The 25,723-nt window shown below is 33.3% G+C and overlaps 1 protein-coding gene across 1 annotated transcript; it reads right to left on the bottom strand.

Moving 5' to 3' along the window:
- Nucleotides 1-5,016: 5,016 nt before the first annotated feature.
- Nucleotides 5,017-15,456, bottom strand: LOC112750502 (putative phospholipid-transporting ATPase 9). Its single transcript, XM_025799253.3, has 11 exons — nucleotides 14,315-15,456; nucleotides 12,421-13,745; nucleotides 11,640-11,750; nucleotides 11,137-11,413; nucleotides 10,847-10,935; nucleotides 10,652-10,760; nucleotides 8,047-8,259; nucleotides 7,480-7,605; nucleotides 7,273-7,371; nucleotides 6,720-6,911; nucleotides 5,017-5,916 (listed from the first exon to the last, which is right to left on the bottom strand). The coding sequence occupies exons 1-11, from the start codon at nucleotides 14,735-14,737 to the stop codon at nucleotides 5,284-5,286; spliced, it is 3,597 nt and encodes a 1,198-aa protein (XP_025655038.1). The 5' UTR covers nucleotides 14,738-15,456; the 3' UTR covers nucleotides 5,017-5,283.
- Nucleotides 15,457-25,723: the final 10,267 nt, after the last annotated feature.

The raw sequence follows: 25,723 nt of genomic DNA on the forward strand, positions 1-25,723 counted from the left end.
GTAGTGCTACACCTGATATGAAAACTGGGCTACATCTTATCAAAGGTGATGTTGAGATAAATCAAATAAGAGATAACATGTGGAGAAATAAGGAGACTAATGAGTTTTACTTATAGTTTGATCATCCAATGAGTGTTCTTGAGATTATTGATGATGGGGTGAAGGTTGAAGTTGTTTTCTCTGAGTCATTATCCTCATCCTCAGATGATGGATATGAGAGTGCAGAGGACGAGGCCTACAAGCCTCCTCCTCCTGGGTTTGAAGATTGTTATAGTAGTGAAGATAGTGAGATAGAGAGAAATAAACTCAAGAAGATAAGGAAGAAGGTTTCACCTAAGAAGAAGACTGCTCAAGGCCCAAAAAGAGTCGACAGAATTGGCCCAATTGGTAAGAATACGGTTGGGCCTAATGGTACAAACAACAAAGTAAGTCACCTAAGACAAAAATTACAAAGAGAAGGGCTTCTATGAAGTACATATTCTCAGGGATGGGCTGGATAAGAACAAAAACAATGGGGTTATTCGTGGTGGCAGTAAGGGAAAAGAAAATGTGGATGGTCTGAAAGATGTTAAGAATTCTAACAATGATCAAGATGGGGAAGAACTCGATTCTGACTATGAGAAGTCTTATGAATATGAGAGTGAGGCATTTAATAGTCTAGTGGCATTTGAAGATGAAGGTAAGACTGCATATAAATCATGGAACTACTGCTCCTTCCTACTCAAAAGCCCTTAGGATGTTTGCAATAACTACTCCTGCAACAAATGCTATAACAATACATCCAACACCACTGCACTTGCTTTGAATCTAATTCACTCTAGATTTGTATAACTTAACTTCCAATCCAACCAATCTTTTCTCAGGCTCCTCTACTTTGTCATGAACACCATGAGAATATCCTTCAAAATGAACCTCCTTCTGCTTCAACCCACCAAAATAAAGATTCTTGCTAGCATCCTCATTAAATGAGAAAACATACTCATCAAGCATGGGCAACCAAAGAATAGTCTGGCTGGATTTAACTCCGTTCCTGACATGAACAGAATGGCATAAGTACCGCAGTTACATTCTGGGGCAACCCATTTCTTCTTCTTCCTCGATCCCAAACTTGCGCTAGAATTCAGACTCCAACTTTCAGAGTCTATTGCATCTCTTCCACTTTTCTGTTTGGAGAGTGACAAAATCTCACCACTCTAGGCTAGTTAATGTGACATGAAGTCCTAAGTTAGGTGTCCCTAGGAATAAGATTGAATTGTGTGATTGGATGGAATTAAGATGTGATAATTTATGAAGTGTTGGATTTTATTTTGATTTGTTAATTGGATGTTATGAGTTACGAGAATGTGATATGAATTGATGATTAAAATTATGAATTGATGAATTGTTGAAATATTGAGTTGATTGAATTAGTGAATGTTGGGTGAAAGGCCATGAATTTGGACTGGAGGCCGTGAAAGGTAAGTTTGGTAAGTTGGTGAATGTATTGAATGTTGATGCATGAACTTAAAATGGTAATTATGTGATTGAGCATGTAAAATTTGGTAACAAATTGTTATAATAGAGGAATTGAGGGTTGGAGATGTGAAAATGATTATTTAGAATTGTAATATGTAATTTAAGTAGGCATGAACGTGGTTGATATCAAATGAGTGAATTAGGATGATTGGGAGGCATTATATTAAGTAGAAATTGATATGGCTTGTGAATCTTTGGAAAAATTGGTGAATTCTGTTTTTGGACAAAAACGGGTTTTTGGCCAACTTCGGCGGGCTGTAACTCCGTCCTCAAAGTTAAAAATTTAACGAAAATAGATTTTTATGGAAGTTTATTTATCGATCTTTCAAAGGTTCAAGAATGGTTGAAAAATAATTTTTAACGAAAAAGGTATATGCTTTTAAAGTTGTGATAAAAAAATTGCATTTTTGCAACATATCAGCTTTTTCTGGATTCTAATATGCATGCATACGCGGAGGTGTCACGCGATGTGAGCATTGGCCACTACTAAGTACTCATGTGTATGCAGACACAATATGCATATGCGACTTTGGAAAATTTTGGGTTTGTGTGTACGCAGAAGTGGCTCGCGTACGCAAGCCAATGCTTCTACCCGGGTACTCGCATACGCGACTATGGTCCGCGTACGCAACACTGCCAAAAGTTGGACTTATGCGTACGTGGAAGGCAATTGTAGGCATGACCACACACTTTTGCGAAAAATATATTTTTGTGTTTTTAACTATTCTTCGAGTCTTCTAACCCTTTATAAACCCTGTTATGAGTCTAGAGTTTGTGTAATGGAGGGTAGAGGAGTTAGAAATAATACCTAATGAGTCAAGAAAGTGGACTGAGGAGAGATGGATTAAATGAAATGAGAGGTGTCATGAGGATGAGTGTGATAATGAGAATGATGAGGTTGGTTATGAGAATGAAGGATAACGAGGATTGATTTTAATTATGATTTTTGAATGAAGTGGAATGATATTGAGAATGGATTTGAAAATGATATTGAATCTGATTGAGAAATACCACCAAGTAAGATATAGTGGTGTTGTCCACTTACTCCGGGTAAAGATTTGAGACACCAGATAAGATACAGTGGCGTTGTCCACTTACTCTGGGTAAAAGTTAAGACACCGGGTAAGATGTAATGGTGTCGTTCACTTGCTCCGGGTAAAGGTTCGAGACACCGGGTAAAATGCAAGGGTTGAGCTTAGTCACACTTGCTCCGGGTTGAGAATTGTAACACCGCCTGGGTAAGAGGCAAGGGTTGAGGTTGTTTCCCTTGCTTCGAGTTACGCGGGTAAGATGCAAGGGTTGCAGTTTGGTCCCACTTGCTCCGTGTTGTAGTGTTCTTATCCAGGATTTTCTACCGGACATGTCGAGTTTGACTGTATAACTGACAGATGATATCATCAGCCATAGTGCAAGCATACATCATTTGTATTTGATTGAATTGTTTGGGCTTGCTATTCTTGTCTTGGCTTGATTAGTTGTGCATAATTACATGTCTACATGCTAAATGTCTTGATTGAATCTACTTGTATTATTTGCTTGCTTTGCTTGTGTTTGCATATCTGAGAGGTCCCTCATGCTAGTGTTGGTTGACGCTGAGGGCTGTTCTGTTTGGAGTATGGAGGATAGTGGAAAACCTTGAGAGGAATGATTGTGGAAACTTTAATAAAAGTGACTTAGACTAACATTCCCTAGGAGAGTTGCCTGATTACAGATTAGTGGGAACCTAGGATGGAAATGTTAATGTATGAAGTTTACGATTACTTAGTGAGTTTCCTGTTACCATATATTGTATTTATGTTGGCACTTTTACCATACTTCTGTATATATATATCCTTTGTTTTTCAGATGCAGGTCTTGGTGCTCCGCAGTGAGCTGGAGTTCGTCTAAAAGATGGCAAACTTTATTTTGACTCTGCTTTGTACTTGATTAAAATCTCTCCCCTTTCTCCTTCCCCTCGAGAAGCGCAGTGCAAGTTCTCCACTTCTCCTCCTCCTCATTTAGATACAGGTATACAGCCCCTCACCCCCGAAACACAAACCCTAGGCTACTCCCCCACCGCTGCAAGGGTCTCACTCAGCGTCGCCATCCATTGTGCTCAGACACCACATGTCTTTATCCGGTCGTTTGCGGCTCCGTGTTTCTTCCTCATTCAACAATTGATGCATCTTCCTTGAGCTCACGAAGGCAATGGCTTCATTTTTCTAAAAATTTTTGTTCTCTTTTTTTCGATCTTTGTTCAGAACATTGATTTCAATAATTTTTTTAGATTCTGCTAGAATTAGTGCTACTCAGAATGAAATTTGAATCATTGATTAGCTCTACTCCTATGCTGTATAATACTGTTTTCTTGTTTTGGATTAAATCATAAAAAATTAGTTGATTTAGTTCGGTTAATCTTTGTTAAAACTACGTTGATTTAGTTTACTACTTAACCTTGCTAACCTTGCTTTAGTTCTCAAGTTGCTTGCTGCTTTAATTTAAAGGGATTGTGAAGTTTGGTTTAAGCTGTGATTGAAGTTTCCTTCATTTGGGTGTTCTTCACTTTTCCAGTGAAACTTAGCCTTTGATCTTTGAGCATACACATTTAAGTTATTGTTCTCAACAATGGTGATTCTTAGATATTTCTTTTTTTGTTGCTTTGTTTTAAATGTTCCTATAGATGTTGTGTTATTGCTGTGTTTTAAAGTTCTCTTGATTCTTTGTTGCGTTGTTGTTGTGTTGTCTTTCTTTTTCTCGAATGTTTGTATTGATTTGTTGTCTGAGGACCTGCACACCAACTCGAATTCTTGCACTCTTGCAATGAAGCTTTCCATGATAAAACTGTTTTTGCATACAAAATGAATGTGGTTTGATAATTTCTAATTGATATAATTTATTGTGGGATGAGCTAGAGATTACTTTGAAACTATTGGGAAGGAAAGGATGTTATTAAGCTATTAGAGAGTTAATAGTGCTCATTCAATGCTTTTTTTTTTTTGTTAATAAGCATTGTGCTGAACTTGTTAAAATTGGTTTGAAAACTGTTGATTTTTGTTAAAGCGCGTTAATTATTGTGTTGATCTTGTTAAAATTATGTTTGAAAATTTTGTTAATCTTAGTTAAATATAGTTAGTTTTTATTAATTTTAGTGTGTTTATTTATATTTTATTTATTATTTTATTATAAAACGGTTATTTTAGTTGAACCACGATTGAATCGATTGGACTAATAAACTAATGAACCAATCACTAAAACGGTTCGATGATCGGTCCGATTTTCAGAACTTTGCTCTCTTCATTACTCAAAAGAGCAGAACCAATTAAATTTCCTCCACTTTCTGTAGGGAAGTAATGCTAAGAGAAAAAGATAGAGAAGAACTTAACTTTGTTTGATGACTCTGGGTTAGGAAGGAAATTGTGGTATATGTAAAAAAACGTTGATCTTGACGGTATAGAAATTCTATTAAGTTAAAAATCTTAGCAGAACCATTTGAAATAATACTTACTCCGTGACGAAGACAAATTAACAAATAAAACAAATAGATAGTTTATTCTCCATTCTGCAATCAAACTTCAACTCCCCCAATCCACAAAAAAACAATCCCCCAAAATGAAAAAAGGTTTTGTGCATTATGCGCTTACCATGAAAGTGGATATACAAGCAACATTCCCTTGTAGTGAGTAAGCAATTCAAAAATTATATGCACAACAAATATATTTTCAACTTTCTATACACAAAACTACATTTCTTTTTTGAATATGGAAAAAAGAATAGTCAAAAATATAGATATCATCTATGGTCAGTGAAGCTGCCTCTAAGGCTGTTAGTCTTGGCCACTCTGCGTGCCGTTGATCCAACAGTTGTCGGCCTCAATGAACTTTGCCGCACCATAGCGCAAAACTCGGGATCATTCGTCTTTCCTTTGTGCCTTAACCACTGCACTATTTCATGATACATGGGAAAGAATCGCATCTGTAGTGCTGAGAAAGTGAAGTATGGTACAAGAGTTGTGATTACCACAAAAAATATCAACAGCCAATAGCATGGAGTCGGAGCCAGAGTTTCAACAAAGACATGGTAAGCGTTTCCAGAAAACGATGAGGCCATTGCTCCATAGGCAAGGAGGAAGATATACCAGATAACAATGGAGCCCCATATTAAAACATGTTGAATCAGGGTGAAGTAATTTACAGCAAGTGCCATTTGCAGGTTTACTACCCAAACCACACAAGTGTACATTGTTGCTCCTAGTATATCTCTTCCTGCCGTTCTTCCTCCTTCATCAAAGGCTTGAATCTCCATAGCTTTTGTGCAGAAGAAGAAAATTAGTATGGAGCTAATAAATCCATTAAGCATCCAACTAAGTATTCGACGCCAGCTAAAGAGGATGTTTTCTACACCTTCTCGATATAACATAGGAAACTGCCACATCAATAAAAAAATAACAGAAACCGATTATCGAAGAAATGAAAACCAGAAACCAATATAAGATAAATCAATGATTAGTGAATTTTACTTCATATAAGCATGAGGATTTATTTACATGGTAAGATACAAGTGATCAACATGGAAAGGGTTCTATTTACTTCCCTTTATAATGGGCTCTCTGGATACCAAAACTGAATAAGCCTAATTCAAATCCCACAAACTTGATCAAGAGTGAAAGATTACACCAGACTTTTTAAGGCTAGTGTGTAAAGTGTTCAACACGAACCATATCATATTTCTATTATGTCAATGTCAAGATAATATCGAAAAGTCACCATGAGAGTTAAAAAGCAATCAAGAATAAATGTCTTTTCTAATTCCTAATCATTTGTCTAAAAGACAAAGCGTCTCTCCATATTTAAAAATTTTTAATTAGTTTTCAACCATTCAAATAATTGGTCTAAATACTTCCTATAAATAGTAATTTACTGATGTATTAAAGGCTTCTTAAACTAATCACTTGAATAATTAAAAACTGATTAAAATTTTTGAATTGTGAAAAGGCATTTTGTCTTTACGACAAACGATAAAAATCAAAAAGGAAATTTACTCATCAATCAATATGTCAAGAAAGGCCTAATCATGTACAAATTATTGCAAGTTTTTTTTCTAGCTTCTTTATATGGACTCTCTATCTTTGCTATTCTGTCAACCAAAATAGGGCTATTGAATTTTCATTTGAAAAACATTATTAGAAACATGAAAACCCTAATAAAATATTTGAACAATAAGCTTACCCTCAAACAAAACCGGGCTGATACATCCTGGTCAAAGACCCCAAGGGCAATGACTGGAAGTGACGAAAAAAAGACATTATACAGAGACAAAAACCAATCATTATATGCAGGTTCTCCAGAAAACGACGCATGGACCTCAAACAAGAATAAAGTGAAGCCAAATGTGATATTCTTGTAAAAGAAATAACATATCTGTAATAAGAAGAATGAGCAAGTTAATATACCAAATAAAAGTCAAGGTGACCTTTTAGGGGTGATTTCGACTTTGTTCCTAATCATTATTTTGGTTTTATTTTTTATCCTAACCTTAATAACATATATAATTACTTTTCAATCCCGCAATGTTACTAACAGCATTTTTGCTTGCTACCCTATACTTTTCCATTACTTTTATATTACTTTTTAGTTTTTAAAATGATTTGAAAATTAAACTGCATTGAAGATGCTAAGAGATAAAAATAGAAAAAGAAAATGTTTGGAAGAAAATTGAAATCACCCCAAAATGTTAAGAAAAAAAATATACTTTTCCTAATATATTTATTGTTGCCTATACCATTGATGAGATTCTTCGGTAACACCAATGTCCATGCACAAGAAGTAGTCGTTCCAAATAACAAAACTGTGCAATTGCAACATCACTGGACATAACAGCCTGTAAGATACAAATAACAACATGCAATAAAAACAAAGGAAATGGAAGCAAAGACCAACGAAAAGAGCAAAACGAGAACAATTTATCCTTTTTTTTTTTGTGAATAACCTGCATTCCTTCAACACCACTGATTCCAATCCCTATGTCCGCTTCTTGAAGCATTCCCACATCATTAGCTCCATCCCCAATAGCTAACGTAGTTTTACCGGTTCTAGATTTTACAAGTCTGGTCACCTTTAAAAGAATAACCAAGAAAAATTATTTTAAGCCAGCCTTTTTAACAATATAATTAGAATGAGGGTAATATTCTAAATCAGTTCCTAACGAATTTTTAGTCGTGATCATCAACAAATTTTAATCACCAAATTAGTTTTTAAGAAGTTAGACAAATTAGTCTTTATTGTTTATTTAGTAAAGACATAATAGTCTTTAAGCATTTTTAACATTTTTAAATCAGTCCTTTTAAAAAGGCAAAATATAATATGAGAACCAATTTGTATAACAAAATAAAAGTTTGGAGACTAATTGGCCATTAAAATTTGTTGAATAATAAGTGTTTAACTAAAAATTCTTTAGGTTGACTTGGAATATTACTCTTAAAATTCTTATCATAAGGAGTAGAATAAAAAAGAGATGATGCCAAATGGAGAAGAAACCCAATAGACCAAAACATACCAATGCTTTCTGTTTTGGCGATGAGCGACAACAAATAACAGATGCACATTTAGTTGCTAAATCCAGAAGTAAGTCCTTCATATCATCCTCTAAAGCATAAGTAAGTGATTTGCCATCAATAATTAGAGCAAATGCTTGCTCAGGGGTTCCACTAGCAGCTGCAATTTGTTGAGCACCTTGTGATAGTTGACGGTGAATACTTTTTCTTGAAGCCTAAGATATAATATAAGTTGGAACAAAATTATCATAGCTTTATAGTTTCATCAAGACATTTGAATTCTAGTGAATTCCATAAAACACGAGCAACAAAGACGATTTATAACGTGAAAAGGAAGACATAAAAAATAAAAAAGATAAATAAAGGAGCGTATTGAAGAATATATTGAAAGTAAATAAGTGGACCATATCATTATATGTATGGACGTTAGGGGTGTTCATGGTCCGACGCGGCCTGACCCGAAGACTCGGCCCGGCCACAAACTCTTTAGATGTTAATTTGGTGTGATTTCATCATGTCTAGGGTTGGGTTAGGGTCTCAAAAATAGACCCAGTCATTATTTCGGATCGGTTCGGGCCATAATTCGTGTTACTCTGTCTCTTTTGTCAAACATGATTTTGTGTCTCTGTATCTCTATCTCAGTGTCCTGTCTATATAAACAAACACCGCTTAAAAGACGTATGTGGGTTGGGTTGGGTAAGTTTTCTTTTTGTCATTTTTTTTAACCTTTCGACCTTAATTCTTTCCACCTTAAAAGAATTATATATATGTGTGTAACTATAAGAAGGTATATATAGAAATTATGCGTACTTGATCAATGACAAAGTCCAATTTTTACAACAGTATTAGTCCTTTTCATCTTTTTTAAAATGAAATATTATAATATATATATTTGTTTTTTGCCATCAACTAACAAAAAATATATATATATATTGTTTTCTTTGTTTTAAGATTACATTATTGGTGGGTGGCATAGGTTATATATGATTAAATCCACCCACAAATCAATTGAACTGATTTCTCTTCTCGCCCAAATAAAAAATTTGAAATTTTTTCTTTGCACCCACTTGCAATTCTCTAATTAGGTTTTTGGGAGATTATTGTGAGTGAGAGAGAACAACTATAGAACGAGAGAAGAGTGAAAATATTATATCTGTTTTTTGTGCAGAGCTGTCATTTTTTAACAACAATTTTTTTGTTTATTTACCATTAGATTGGCCTAAAATTTAGACTGATTATTTGGTTCTTCATTTTGAATAGTTGGATCATTGGTATGAGTCTATAAAAATAAAATTTGTTGTTACAAAGTAATTCTGAATTTTAGATATTTTCATTTTCTTATCTCTTATTTGTAAGTTTTATTATTTTGGCTGCTGGTGTATGTATAATTTGTGTTTTATTAAAGATTCTCTTCTTATACTCTATATTTAATTATAAAAAATATATTTTTTAGTATTATTTTTACTTCTCACGTTAAAAAAGTTTTTCATATTAAAATTTTAGTATATTTTTATTATTATTCTATTTAATATATTTGCTTGATAATAATGGCTGCCTTATTGAAAATATTACTCATTGCTTTTTAGGGATGTCAATGGGGCAGGGCAGGGGCGGGGGATGCCTCCCTGCTCCCCATCCCCGCCCTCAGATTTGCTCCCCATCCCCGCCCCATTTCCCGCCGTGGGGGAATATTGCTCCCCATCCCCATTCCCCACGGGGCCCCATTCCCCGCGGGGACCCCATTCCCCATCTACATAATAGTTCTAACTAATTATTAATTTCCATATGAATAGAGTTGCAAGTATCTATCTTATACAAAAACTGCAAGATTTTATACAAAAAGTCTAAATGATACGATGGTGACTTCTCTCGAAATAACGCAATAGGGGGACGCAACGACGAGTCAAACGACAAAGCAGTGGACGAGGTAAGAGACGTGGCAATAGAGAGGAGAATGGACACGACGGCAGAGTTATGAAAAAGAACGCCGCAAATAGAAATTACGACGCGATAAAGGTGATGGCACGGTGAGGTGTGACGATTCAGTGAGAAGGGTGACGAGGGGGTGGCTGCAGAGAGGTTAGATGGAGTATGGACAGCCTTAGAGATCTCTGAATTGAAGAAGGGTTATGCAAATAAAGATTAGGAGTTTTGGGTTTCTATATATGTATGTGTGAGAAATGACTAAAAAACATATATGAGAAATAAACTATTAAGGATAATTTAAGGAATTCATAAATTTCGGGGAATAGCGGGGACGGGGCGGGGATCCCCGCTCGGGTCCCCACGCCTGCTTCGGGGGAATTTTGTCCCCCATCCCCATCCCCGCGGGGAAAATTCCCCACAATCGGATCCCCATTCGGGGCAGTCCCCGCAGGGATCCCCGCGTCTCGGGAAATTTTGCCATCCCTATTGCTTTTGTTAGATATTTGTATTGCTTTTACTAGTAGGCTGTACCTGTCTACCAAAATCATGGGATGCTATTTTTTCGAGTTTGAACCAACCCATATTTTCTAGTTGGATTGGGTCAAAACCCATGAGTTGATGGGTTAGCACATAAAATTTAGGGTAAAAGAACATAAAATTAAGGCTGGAATTTATTTTTACCTTGAAAATTTCTCTCTTATCTCCAACCTTCTCTAGTGATCGAATTTCTGGAGTATCCAAATGAATTATGATTTGCGTCATTCCTTCTCTAAGTAAACTACAAGCAAAACTGTAGTGTATGTTGTAGTCAAACATCTTGAAAAATAATTTTCATGCTGAAGCCACTATAAAAACTGCATAACCAAAATGTCATACCCAATATTGATGGCAGTCTCCATTTTATCCCCTGTCAAAACCCAGATTTTAATTCCTGCTTGAGAAAGCTTGTCAATGCAATTCGGAACCTAGCAAAACATAGAAGCATCATTTTGAAGTCCTATTTCATATGATAAATACGAGTAATAATGCTAGGAAATTAATTTTTTTCGGCCAATATTAATCATTTTTTTTTTATTTTACTTATCTTAAATTTTTGACTCTGCGTCATAAATCTTTTACCTCTACCTTCTAAATTATAAGCCCTAAATTCTATCCCCCTAACGTACCCCGTGTTGGAGCTTGTCCTCTATTGCAGTGGCACCAAGTAGAATCATATTCCTCTCGATGTTATCTGATACTTCCTCAATCATTGTTTCTCGATCTGCTGAAACTGAATTTTTTGCTTCGGTAAATTTATCATGAAACTCCTTGTATTCTTCTTCATCAAGTTCACGGAACGCTAGTATCAATGTCCTCAAACCTGCATCGGCATACTCATGTACATGTTCCAAGATTTTCTCTTCAAACTTTCTTCCATTGTTTGCAAGTCTTTCAAACATGACACTTCCAAGGAAAATAAAAATGACATAAGCAAAGTTTGCATATCGAATATTAAATGTATATAGTGTGTGTTTGAACTTTGAACCCATTAAGTGATTCAAAAATTTATTGTGTTAGGCAATTTTTTTCAAGCAAAAGTAAATATGTTTTAGCATAATAAATGAACAAAAATATAATTTTATATTATTGTATCTTTAAATTACTTTTATTTTTAAAAAATATCACAAACCTGTCAGCACCTTTACAAAGTAGCAAAATTCTTCCCTTTTCATCTTTTACTATGACTGACATTCGCTTTCTTGTGCTATTGAATTCTAAAACATGGAGAAGCATGTATGTCCTGTAAAATATGATTAGTCAGTACATATATGGTGTATTAATCAATCTTACCTTGAAAATTGAAAATTCCAAAAGCAGTAGCTATAAACAATAAGAAAATTTGGAATATAACATCGTAAATGTATTTTCTTTACAAGTGAATTCCTTAAATTGAAAGACAACAAAAAAAATAATAGGCAAATAATAGAAAATCAACAAAGAAGCTTAAAAAGTGCTAGATTACAAAATTGTCTTATCCAAAACAATAGGGACAACTTTTTCCACCATTTATGCCAATGCATAAACTAGAAGTTAGATGTCATCAAAGAAAATTTAGTCAATAATTTTTAATCCAGAAATGTACATTACTGATACAATTTACCTATCATATCAATAATTTTTTTTTTAAACAAAAAAACTCAAGACAACAAGATGAAACATATGTGAAAAAAAAATCTTTAATTTCTTCGTTATCTCTAACATTGTCATTAATTATTGTTGGAATTGACACAATCCCACTCCTTGTAGTTTTTAATTGGTCTAGCAACAACGTTGGGGACACTTGATGTTTTGTTTTGAAAGACCAAAATGGTTAATATGTAATTCATGTAGGTTTCCAACAAGAATTCACCTTAAAAAGTTGATTGGCAAACATACAAAGAAACAAATAATATAAAAACAAAGAAGCTTGCCTTTTAACTTTTTCTTGAGAAACAGGATCCAACTCAAAGATTGATAAACTAGTCTGAGTCCTTTTGTAGAATTCAAAGCCAAGTTCTTTGGCGGCAATGACGAATGCTGCTTCATCTGGAGATTCAGCTTCATAAGAGATATTTCCTGTGTCTTCATTAATTTCTGGTATAGCTGTATGACAAATTGCCAATAATCGAAAGAAATTCTGGATAACATTTGCATGAGGCTCATTAACCCAATTTCCATCCATGATCCTTTCATCTGTAAAATTAAAACCTTTGATTGGTGCCTTTCTATCAGGAGAGTTTCTTAAGTCATCAAATTCCAATCCATTTCTTCTGTTCATGGCCTTCTCGACCTCTGTGACTCCACGACCATAAGCGACTCCGGCAATAGAACATTTGATGAACTCCATTGAATTGCAAGTGAGAGTTCCAGTTTTATCAGAAAGAATTGTGTGAACTTGGCCGAGTTCCTCATTCAAGTTGGAAGTGATGGCATGAGCCGGCTTGTCTGTTTCTTCATGATACATTAGGATATCTTGGTTTATGAAAATGCTCTGAAGGACCTTAACAACTTCGATGGATACATACAATGAGATCGGAATAAAGAAGCTGTATAACATTAAGGCTGTTAAACAATGGAAGAAAGCAGCAGCAGGTGCTCTTTTCGGATCAAAGAAAATTGTAGAATCATCTGGCCTTAGATACCATCTTTTCATCACATTATTGTTCAAGTCTTGTTTAGTTTCAATGCCAAAGAAAACTGATCCAACAAATGCCATTAGGAACAAGATTAAGAACATGAAATAGATAACCCGATCCATCTTCCTCTCGATCTTGCTTCTCTTGGAAGGTGGAGAAACCGAGTTTTGGATAACCTTTGTGTCATGACCGGTGAAGATGACAGCTCCAAATATGTAGTCCGTGTTGCGCAGTTTGGAATCTCTTAGGAGAAGCTGCTGGGGAGAAAGTGCATAAACTTGCTCCTTAAACTCTATGCTTCCAACAAATGTATACAAGTTTGCATTGGGGTCTTCACATTTGATTGAAGCTCTGAAATCACTCAAGTTGTCTTCCGTTAAGGAGCAAGTAACTTCCAAGCCTTGTTTCAACTTCAAGTTTGTTTCTCCATCTAAGTTCATGGTCTCAACATAACAAACTGCATCCTCATAACTTGATGAAAGAAGTAGTAGGTCTGCAGGGAAGAACTCATCCTTTTCAACCTTAACTATGTCACCCACCTTTAGGTTCTTCCACTCAGTACATTCAAAAACTCCATCCCCTTTATGCACTTCCACTATTCTATTGTTCACCTCAATATCCTGCAATGCTCATATTCCGACTAGGAAAGTTATCTACTATCACATAATAACTTTCTTTTAACACCAATGCAAGACTCATTTATGAAATCACTTCCTTCCAACTAAAAATAAAAAAGATAAAAACAGGTACTATAATGGAATGCTTTGGTGTCTCATTTTTTACACTTACAACAAATTAGCGACTTCAGAATTAAAATTTACATTGAAATTGATTGATAAAATGAAACTGATCTTATTTTAGAAAAATAGTACTATCAATCTTTATAGAGATCTAATAAAAATTTATCACTTATATAACTATGAACTATCTTGATAGAAAAATTAAGAATATAATTATATTATATATATACAAAAAATTGGCTATCAATTCAATTAGCAGTATAAAATATATATTAAAAATAAATTAAATATTTATATACAAATACATAATGACTAATTTGATAATTAATTTTGTATGTGTACATAGTATTTTTGTTAAAAATAATGTAAGATTCAAATTGAATTTAAATTAAGTATTAAAGTAATAAATCCAACATTTAGCTTTAAATAACTGTTTATGAATGTAGTACCTGCTTTTTGCGACGCATATCTTCAATACCCTCTTTGACCATTGTTGCAGTAATGACAACAATCAAGGGCAGAATGGCACTGACAGCTGTATAAGGCGCAAGCTTGGTAAAGGACAATACACCGGTCACCAAGAAAAAGAAATTTGCCACTCTCCTAAACTGCTCAAATAGTGACTTGGGTAAGAAATTTGCAACAGTGTACTTTGTGGATCTCACAACATTATCTGCATAGTGGTGGTTGTCATTGTTGTTCCCAGAAGCATTTTCAGAGCTCTCTGAAGGCTCATTCAACAGAACCACCCTTGAAAAGCCAGGACTTCCAATTCGAGAATGTTCTTCATTCAGTAATGATTTCTTACCACATGCGAAAGTGTAGATCTTGCTCAGACGTAGCTTTCTTAATTTTCTAGTACCCTTCCTCATTTTTATTTCAATGTCTTGTTTTTTCTTTCTATATGCAGAAAAAAGGGAGGAGTCAAACTAATATAATGACTCGATTAGAATTTTGGTTGTTATTCACAACCCGAATTGGAAACTATTTCCCCTTTGTGTTATATCTTCAACTCCCTCATAGAAACATCTTTGCACCAAAATAGAGGCTGGCACAAAATAAGCCTGAAAATTTATGGCATTTGATAAATTCTCTAACGGTTTCACACGTGCATGAAGAACAATAATAGGAAGGATTCGAAGAAGGCGAAAGGGTTGAGCAAAGAATTGGATTGGATCTTGCATTTTGACCTTCCAAGAGATTTGCGCATTGTATCTTTTTTGTTTTGGACGTGACGAATTCAAGCATACGCTATTTTCACAGAAACCACGGTGCAATAATGAGGGAACAAAACAGTTTAATAACTGGAATTCGTTCAAAAGGAATTTCTTTTTAAATTTTTGAAAAGGAATGAAATTTCGTGAGAAAAGGGAAATGATGAAGAAGAAATGAAAAATGGGAAGAAACACGAAGAGAGGACAAATGAAGATCGAGATTTTCTTTTGGAAAGAGAGAAAAAAAAGAGTTATGTATTTTCTTTCCTTCTTCGTGTTTGTTCTATTTTTTCTCTCTTTCTCTTTCTCTCTCTCTTTGTTTTGCAGAAAAACTATGGAGCTTGTTAAGGGTAACAAGGTGTCTCTCTTTTAGAAACTTCACAACTAATTGATAAACCAAAGAAAAGATAGAAAATGCACTAATTTTGTATTATGAGCGTAACCATGTGTTATTAACAGAAAAAAAAAATAAAACATTGGCTTAAAAAAAAGAAAAATATAAATTAGTTTAAGAAATCAAAGGCACGATGAGTTTGCCCTTCAAACAAAACTAATTCTATGGTGATTTCATCTGACTTTTGTGTTTGACTATTAGATGTACTGCACGATTGTGCATAATAATGATAATAATAATAATGATAATAATAATAATAATAATAATAATAATAATAATAATAATAATATAAACTAGTTTAAGAAATCATTAATTATTATTTATGTTTAAAATAATTTTTAAAATAAACATTTATAGACATATTTAACTCATATAAAATAAGTTAGTTTGTATATTTTTTATTATTTATATAAATGCTAAATAACGGTATAAAATAAAAATATATAAAGTATTTGATTTTAAGCAAGAAAAAGATCTAATACAATAAACAAAAATACCAAATTTATAAGGAAATATATGCACATTTTTTTTTAAACAACCAATACTTCAAAATATACTTTATACTTTCCGTTTATATTTTTAATTTATAAGACATTGTCTTGACATTTTTAATAAAATCACCTATAAAAAAATAAAAAATAAAGAATATAAATAAAAAATTCAAATAATAGTTCATTTAATGTATATATTAATTAACTAGAAAAAAAGGTAAATATGGGAATATGTAAAAGCTATAGAGAGAAAAAATAAACAGAATTTAACTTAAAGAAAATGTCATTAATATGCCAAACTCTTTTAATGTATTTTTATATTTTATGTCATGAGTTTGAGAAATTTTTTTTTTGTTAAGTTAAGAGAGTATTTAATGTTAAAGTCTAAGCTAAGTTAGTTTAGTGGTGACAAGCTTAGTTAGAAGTTTGTGTGTTCCTTACTAGGATTAAGAAGAATTCTAAAGAATTGGTAAATGTAATTTCTCTGAAATTATAGTAAAAATTCTACTATTGTTATGGTGGAAATTGAATGTAAATTACATTATACTAAGTGACTAAACCAAGATATATGATGGTGCAAGCTCTTTTTTTCTGCTTTGTCTTTTTAAATTTTATGAGACAAAAATAAAATGTCTTTTACATAATTATTTTTGCAGACACCAAATCAACTAAGTTTTAAATTTATTTTGATGTTTAAGTTAAAAAGCACAAAAAATGGCCCTAGATTCAATCCTTTTTCTACAAATCTTGAGAGTTTTCCTAGAATATTAGAGAAAATGAAAAAAATAACACAGCTCGATTTGCATGAAACTTCTATAAAAGAATTGCCTTATTCCATTTGTAATCTTACTCGGGTCTGTATTATTGTGGAATCATTCAATTGCCAAGCAGCATTGTCATGATGCCAGAACTTAATGACTTGAAACTTTGAGAATATAAAGATTTGCTATTACCAAGCGAAGAAGAGGAAGATCAACAAGAAGTGCAAGTGAACTCAGTAGTGCCAGTATTGTCAACTAATACCACAACACAAGTTTATTTGCGAGCTTGAAATCTATCAAATGAATTCCTTCAAAAAATTTCTTTCTCGGTTTTTGAATGTGAAATTATTAGACTTGTCAGATAGTAGTTTCACAGTTCTGCCAGCTTGCGTCAAATATTGTTGCTTTTTGAGGTTTCTTTTGGTGGATGGCTGCAAGTTACTTGAAGAAGTTAGTGGGATCCCACCCAATGCAACGTAGAATGCTTCTATGCAAGTTACTGTGTTTTCTCAGTTGCTCAACTAAGAGGATGTTATTGAATAAGGTATCTATCTATTTTAGTTATTTTTTACATTACTAATGAAATCCCAAATTAATAATTGATTATAAAATTATTATTGACTAGAAAAAATTGCATGAAGAAGGAGGAAACAAGACATTCAATTTGCTAGAAACAAGGATTCCAAATTGGTTTGAGCATCAGAGCAGTGGACAAATAATTTTGTTCTGGTTTCATAACAAGATCCCTGCCATATCTTTTGTCTTTTCTTTTGAAGGAAGATTTTGCAAATGATTGCTCACTTTTTCATTGAATAACACTGTTCACTAATGACAATGTTCACTTCAGATTCTTTGACATTAGTGTCAGGATTTGTCCCAGCCATATTTATATTTATGACTTAGAAGGCTATGCCAATGAAGAGCTTCTAGGAAAAGAATGGAATCAAATAGTGATTTCTTTTTCAAGTATATCTGGAATGTATAGACACAACCGAAGCTAAAGAATCATGATATCATGTTTGGAGTGCATATACTTAAAGGGAGAACTAGCATGGATGATATTCGATTAACAGTTCCAGTGATCCAACATGTGCAGCAACAAACAAATTTGGCTTCATTGAAACTACACGTGATACAAGTTATAAATGATCAACAAAACAATAAGACTATCAATCCACTAGTATATAAAAGAGTAAACATAAAATGAAAGGATATTTGTCATAATAAAAAACTGCATGTTGACTTGTCCTTTTAAATTACATCTCTGCTTTTGTATATTGTGATTCAGAAAAGACTACAGGTGAAGTTTCTCAAGTCCCAAGTCCTACTTTATTAATTAAGTGGCACTAAAACAATGAGAGAACGAGAGAGATGGGAAACACAAGGTGAGGTAGAATTAGGCAACCACAACACTATAAAAAGGATCCGAGGGTTTAGAATCAAAAGGAGTACTAATGATTGAAGAGTGAATCGTTCATGGTCTTTGTGGATAATCTACCAAAAGATGTCTCCAAGAAAGAGTTGTTCCATATGTTTAAATGGATATGTCGGATAAATGACATATATCTGTCATAGAAGGAAAGGAATGAAAAGATTTATTTATTTGCGTTCATACAATATACTATGGAAAAAAGGATTTTAAAGGCAATAGCAGATATGAATAGAATGTGATTAAGGGATAAGAAGATATTTGTAAGAGAAGCCAAGTATAGAAGGAAAGTAGAAGTTAAGGGGAACAAAGTTAAGAAAGAAGAAGATAACATGAGATACATCGAAAAAAGTATAGTTGAATGTGGAACAAACGTTGAATTAGGAGCAGATGGTCTAGACAACACAAAGAGGACAGAAAAGGTGATAGATCCGCACGGAAATGGATGAATGAAGAAGATAAAAGTTTCAGTTGCAAAAAAAAAATTAAAACTGGCTGCAAAAGAGCATTATTGGGGGGACTACCACTGCCATAGATTTTAACATGTTGACAGAAAAAGTGAGAATGGAGTTAGGGGTAGCAATAGATAGGGTAAGATAGAATTTAAACCCAACCTTAATGGATTGAATTTGTTACTAATGTTTTGTTTGGATGGAAGATGGAAAATGAGAGAAAAGAAAATAAAAGGAAAGAAAATGAAAGGAAAAGTTGATTTTTTTTTTTTATGTTATTTGGATGAAGAGAAAATGAATGGAAAAAAAAATAGGAGAACAATTTTCTTTTGTTTGGATGAAAGGAAAAGTAAGAAGAAAAAAAATCATAACTAAGTGAAATTACATTAATACCCTTCCTTATATTATATATAAATTATAATATATCAATGTATGTATTTAAATTATTTTTCTAATAAAAAAATTATCCCAATTATATTTTAGAATTTTAACGTGTTATCTTTATTAACAATAATACTTTTTTGAATTATCTTTTAATGTCATAAATAAAAATATATATTATTCTTTTTAAAAATATATAAATAAATAATCTCCTAAAAGAATAATAAAACTACTCATACTTTACATCATTAATCTCCTTAAGCATATTTAAGAAAAAGTTTCACTAAATTATACTTACAAAATAAAATATTATCAAAAGTGGGTAGCATTTCTTTCTTACTACGTGCGACAAAAAATCATATACAATTTTTATAAACATATAACAAAATGTCAAAAAAGTAACGACGACCAGGACTCCTAGGGAGAGTACTATTTTATCTCCACATAATACTTTTCAAAAGGGCAATTCTTCATAGTCAGAGTCATCGCCTACTTCTAAAAAATCAATTCTACATAACTTGAGCCATCTGTACCCATCTACTTCAAAAAAATAAAGTTTTTCCGAATTAAAGATATTAACACATGATCGATTTCTACTTGTACTAAGCAGTGTACTCGTTGTTCCCAAACATTTTCAAGTATTATGATTCCTGCACGAGCATATACAATAAAGACAAATTAATTCAAAGATCAGAGTTGATCATGATAATCTATTTTATCGATGTCTTTCTATTAAAACAACCAATCAATCTCAAAGTATATATACATAAAGTGATTTCCAACCATGGTTAACATAAATAAAACAGAAAATGATATCTTCTTTAAATACATGAAGATATACCCATAGTATACGACACTCAGAAACACATAATCAATTAATGAAAGCAATAACCTCAAATTAACCAGAAATTAAGTGCGTATAAAAGTTATACCTGTAATGGTGGATATTTTCTGAAAGTACCATATCTCCTAAGTGAACACCAGCAGCTGTCATGAAATGAAAAAGAGCATCCAATCGCATTTCAGGTGGGATCCCAAAAATTTGGCGCTTTTTCTGCTCATTTTCACATAAAAACTTATAACACAGTATCCGAGTTGAACCTATCAGACCCAATTAAGTCAACATATCCCATACATCTGATTTGTTGTAAAGGCAGGGTCTACTTTGTTGCATAATAGCCAACCCTTTTTCAGCAATTGCAACTTGTCTTTCAATTAATGAGACTTGTTTTTCGGCAACCGAAACTTGCCTCTCAGCCACAGAAGCTTGTCTCTCAACTGATTCAACCTGCCTCTGAGCTACGTCATGTAGCTTGCTAGACAGATAACTACCCTCTTTGACAGCATCGGCCATGGTAGTAATTCCCAAAACAACTTTCTCATATTGTACCTCCAAAAAATCATTCATAGGAGACTTATGCTTTGTTCCTCTTGACGTTGAAGTCCCACCTAATTGATTTGGCTGACTATGAGGAGCACTTGGTGAATCTAAATTAGCAGAAAATGTTGGGGTATCATGTCCCATATTAATATCTATGTTAGAAAATCTAATATTTTCAAATGAGTCATTCAAATCAATGGAATCTCTATCAAGTTGTTGAATTCTTTCTCGTGAAGTAGCAGCCCCTTTACCGGTAGCTCTATCAGCTCCAAACAACTTCAAAGTATCATAATGCTTAATTTGCATTTTCTTCCATTTTTTTGCATGTGGTTTCTCCTGCATAAAGAAATGTTAAAATTATTTTGTGACTAACTTGGTCATTCGTATAAGTAATAAAAAAGTATAAGATACCTTAATAAAGTATTGCCACACTTCTTCTTCAGCTTCAAACTGTCTAATAACAGGATTCCACGCAAATTCACTTAAGTGATGAAATAAGTCATATGCCTCAGCAAAATGATCTTTCAATGTCTTCATTCTATTCTTAATGTGATTCTTTGTTATGTGTGGATCTATTGCTATACTCAAAGTCTTCACAACATTGGCATATGCTTCAGTTGTCCACGAGCCATCATATCTATTACCTTTCAATGCTTCTTCTACTAATGCATTCAGCAGAACTTCATCCATCTCATCAGACCATCTTAAGTTGTCTTTAGAAGGTTGATTAGCTTCTGTTGTTTTATTTTCTTTATTTGGCATTATTTAACCTGTAAAAAAATCCCTTAAAAAATCTAATTAAACAATTCTGAATGTAATATATATATATATATATATATATATATATATATATATATATATATATATATATATATATATATATATATATATATATATATGAAACATATCATCACTCATAAAGTTTGATACACATTCCACATTTCAGCTGCAATATTATCTCGTAGCATTGCTGTATATCTATATTCCTCATCACATTGTTGATTTGATTGTGATCTATCTATGTTGCATTCTTGTAGCAATTCTCGGTTAACTGCATCAATTATAGATTGATCAACATCGACACCCATCAAAAAGTTATGCAATATACAACATGCCAAAAAATGTCTCTCATAGTTTCAAATGAATAATAAGGTTCAGTATCGCCAGCTATAATTGGGAATCTTTTCTTTAGAACTCCGAAGCATCTTTTGAATAGTTCTTTTGGATTTTGGAGCTCACATACTGAATACTCTTTTAGATGATACTGAATACCTATATATGGTGTAAGTATCACAGGCTTTAACATAAATCCAACATCGTCTAGATAAAATTTTCCTACAACAGTTGCATACACAAATTAAAGTATAACATACTGTGTCTATGAATTTGAATTTATGTAGACAATTTTATAAATTACACTATTACAAACCTTAGGAGATTCAAAGTGGATATTCCCTACTTAGAGCATCTTTCAAAATTCTCGAGTCAGAGGCAGTTCCTTCCCAACCAGACAACACATAAGTGAATTTCATATCAAACCCACAGGCAGCTAATACATTTTGTATAGGGTGTGATCTTTTCTTCCGCAAAAACGAGGGGCTTCTATCCTTGGTACCTTCACACGACTATGAGTACCATCTATGGCTCCAATGCAATCCTTTTTTAGAAATTATATTGACATATTAACATAATAGTTTTATCATTATTTCGTTGACAATTACATAAAATTCACCAAGTAAATCAAAAGATTTAGTACCTTGAAAAACGGATTAGAATCGACTATTATGAAGTATTTCATAAGGAACATTGACGTCGGGATTTTTACCAGTAAAGAGATTCATAGAAACAGTTGCATTGTAGATATAGTCTCTAAACCGACAAAAATCCCTTCGTACAAACGTGTTGGGTGTCACAAGTAACAAACCCCTTTAGAAATTGTTAACCGAGTATTCAAACCTCGGGTCGTCTTCTCAAGGAACTGCAAGGAAGTATGTTCTTATTATTGGCTATAAAGGTTGTAATCGGGGTTTAGAAGATGAGAAGCAAGTAATTTGAATGACAAGTAAAGTAAATGGCAATTAGAATAAATAAATACTATAAAGCAGACTTTTGGCAAGGTAAGAGAAGTTGGAGGTCCAACGTAGTTATCTCTCTCAACTATAATGAAAGTTGAATCTAAACTCCACTTGATCAACCTGTACTAGGGCACAGGAAAGTCAAGGGACTAATTTAATTGACCTTTGAATCCTATTTATTTCCTAAGAAGAGGTTGGGATTACTTAAGTTCAGCTCAATTAGCAAGATAACGATTATCAATTATGTTGAGTTTAATAACTGTTGAGTTACTGAATTCTTAACCAAGACCAAAAGGGGAAAAAGTAAAATTGCTGGAATAATAAAAATATCCTTGGATGGGAAGCAATGGTAACTTAAATTAAAGAGAACAATCATAAACTGAAAATACCTCAATTATCATTAATTCGAATAACAGTCTGTAACATGGGAGAAATTCATAAATCCAATTATAAAGGTAAACAGCCAACTCAGATACTGGAATAAATAAATAAAGTAAAAGGGAAGTTTAAAACAAAGAAATATAAAACCTGGATTGAGAGTCACTCTTAAAACAAGAAGAAATCCTAAATCCTAAGAGAGAGAGAGAAGATCTCCCTCTCAACTAAATCTAAATCATTGAAAAGTAAAATATGCGAGCTCTCTCTGAATGGATGCATTCCCACACTTTATAACCTCTGGTCTATGCTGTCTGTACTTGGATCTGGGCCAAAAAGGGGCTTCAGAATTCGCTGGGGGCGTATTCTGTAAATTCTGATACGTGGCCTTTGTCACGCGTCCGCGTGGGTCACGCGGTCGCGTCATTTGGAGCTTTTCCTTGCCACGCGGTCGCGTCAGTCATGCGACCGCGTCATGTGCGTTCTGCTTAAGGCGCGCGGTCGCGTCAGTCATGCGGCCGCGTCGCTGCTGATTCGTGCTTGGCACGCGATCGCGTCATCCATGCGATCACGTGGATACCAGTTTCCTTAAAGCTCCGTTTTGCTTTCTCCTTCCATTTTAGTATGTTTCCTTTTCCATTCTTTAAGTCATTCTGCCTTAGAAAATCTGAAACTACTCAACACACTAATCACGGCATCGAATGAAAATAAAGGTAATTAAATTAATTAATTTTAAAGCTTAGGAAACATGTTTTTCATTTACATCACATAATAAGGAAGGGAAAGTAAAACCATGCAATTAATGTGAATAAGTAGGTGAAGGATTGTATGAACCACTCAAATTAGGCACAAAAAAACTCATGAAATATGGGTTTATCAACCTCCCCACACTTAAACACTAGCATGTCCTCATGCTAAATCCAAGGTAAATAATTAAGGTCAAAGTGATGGAATGTCATGCAATGCAACCTAATTTAAATGCAACTACCTAAATGGATGATGCATCATGCAACTCTAATTTATTCACTTATATATAGAGCTTACATGTAGTGAAGTTAATTCACATTCTCAAGGAGTCATGTATATATATATATATATATATATATATATATATATATATATATATATATATATATATATATATATATATATATATATATATATAGCTAACCCTTAAATAATAAAGCATTTTAGCAAATGAGATGGGAAAGAAAACATTGTACAAACTTGCAAAACAATTAGTAAATATAAGTACAGATATATGTTGATGAGTTATAGAACCCTCACTGAATTTTGTGTTTACTCTCTAGTCACTCAGTGTTTATTGGGTTTATTCACTCTATTTTTCTTTTCATTCTTGCTTTTTATAGCTTTGTTCTTCATCTAACCAATCAACAATTATAGAATATAGTCATACCAAAAAGTCATGAGGTCTTTAATTGAGGTTGTAATGGGGCCAAGGTAAAGGTAAGGATTTATGTATAGGGCTAAGTGAGCTAATAAGTGAATCCTTAATTAGACTAAGATCTCACCTAACATACATATTTAGCAAGATAAACTTCTTTACCCATTCTCCCATATTATCCCACTTATTGTTACATGCTCATGTTTCACTTTTTATTTTTATCCCATGTGCATTGTTTTTATTTTGCATTCGGGAATTTCTTTTGTATCCCCTTTTATTAAATGCTGAAATTTTTTTTAATGCACATGGTAATTGAATCACTTAGATTTTCTCATGAGCATGCTTCCCAAATTTATTTTATTCCTTTTAAATTTTCTACCTTTTGTTTCTATCATCCATGTTCCTAAAAGGTTTCCCACATTTAACTCTATTCATGATTTTCTATCTTAAGCTAACCAAGGATTCACTTGGAATTTTCTTTTGTTTTTCTGCTTAAGGCTAGTAATTTGGCTAGATAGAATAAAGGGGTTTTAAAAGGCTCAAGGGGGCTAACAAGGGTGATGTAAAAGGTAGGCTAATTTGGGGTAAGTGAGCTGAAATCAAATGATGGCCTCAATCATTCTCCTGGTATGTATCTATTCTATATTCTATAATTGGACATATAGATTAAAGCAAAGTAAAGAACATCAGAATAAAAAGAAATGAAACACACAGAAATGAAATTATGGTTTGAATACAACCATACAATTAAGCTCAAGACTCACAGGCTGTGTGTTCTCTAACTCAAGCATCATATATCATTTATATATTGTATACAGGTTTAGTTAAAAATTCCCATTATTCTCATAAAAAAATTATTTAGGGTAACTTTTAAAGTTTTAATGTTCTTCCTTGATGAAATGTTGTCAGCTTAACTACATCATGTAATGCTATATATAAGGTTTGTGGATTTAAATCTGATATGTTCAATTTCCTAGCTTACTTCCTTTTTATATTTTTCAATTTTAAATTATACTATCTTATGCTAAAAAGGGTAAACTATACTAATTAATCCACTTAATAAATCAGAATTGCAAACTAAACTAAATAACTAAAATAAACTAAATGGCTAAAATATGAACTAAAGATGCAAAATGCAGAAAATAGAGTAAAAATACATAAAAGCAATGTATAAGTACTCAGAAAATAACAGTAAAAAGAGAAATACAGAAAAAATATCCAAAATAAAAGAAAAAGTATGTAGTGGTTCACCAAAATAAACGCCAGAGATGACGACCTCCCCACACTTAAAAGGAAGCATCGTCTCCGATGCTCAATCAAGCCTGGTGTGAAGGAGTGTCATCACTGGGAGGGATGGTAGCTGGAGTCTCAGTGGTGATGGGCTGAGGGTCTGGCTGCTGTGGAGGCGGTGCTGACTGGATCGGAATCTCAAGATCCGCAGCCTCAATCTGATGTGGGACCGCTGCCTGTGGTGCGACTGGTGCTGCCTCCTGGGGATGG

Source organism: Arachis hypogaea, chromosome 15, assembly GCF_003086295.3.
Source record: "Arachis hypogaea cultivar Tifrunner chromosome 15, arahy.Tifrunner.gnm2.J5K5, whole genome shotgun sequence".
Classification (NCBI taxonomy): Eukaryota; Viridiplantae; Streptophyta; class Magnoliopsida; order Fabales; family Fabaceae; genus Arachis; species Arachis hypogaea.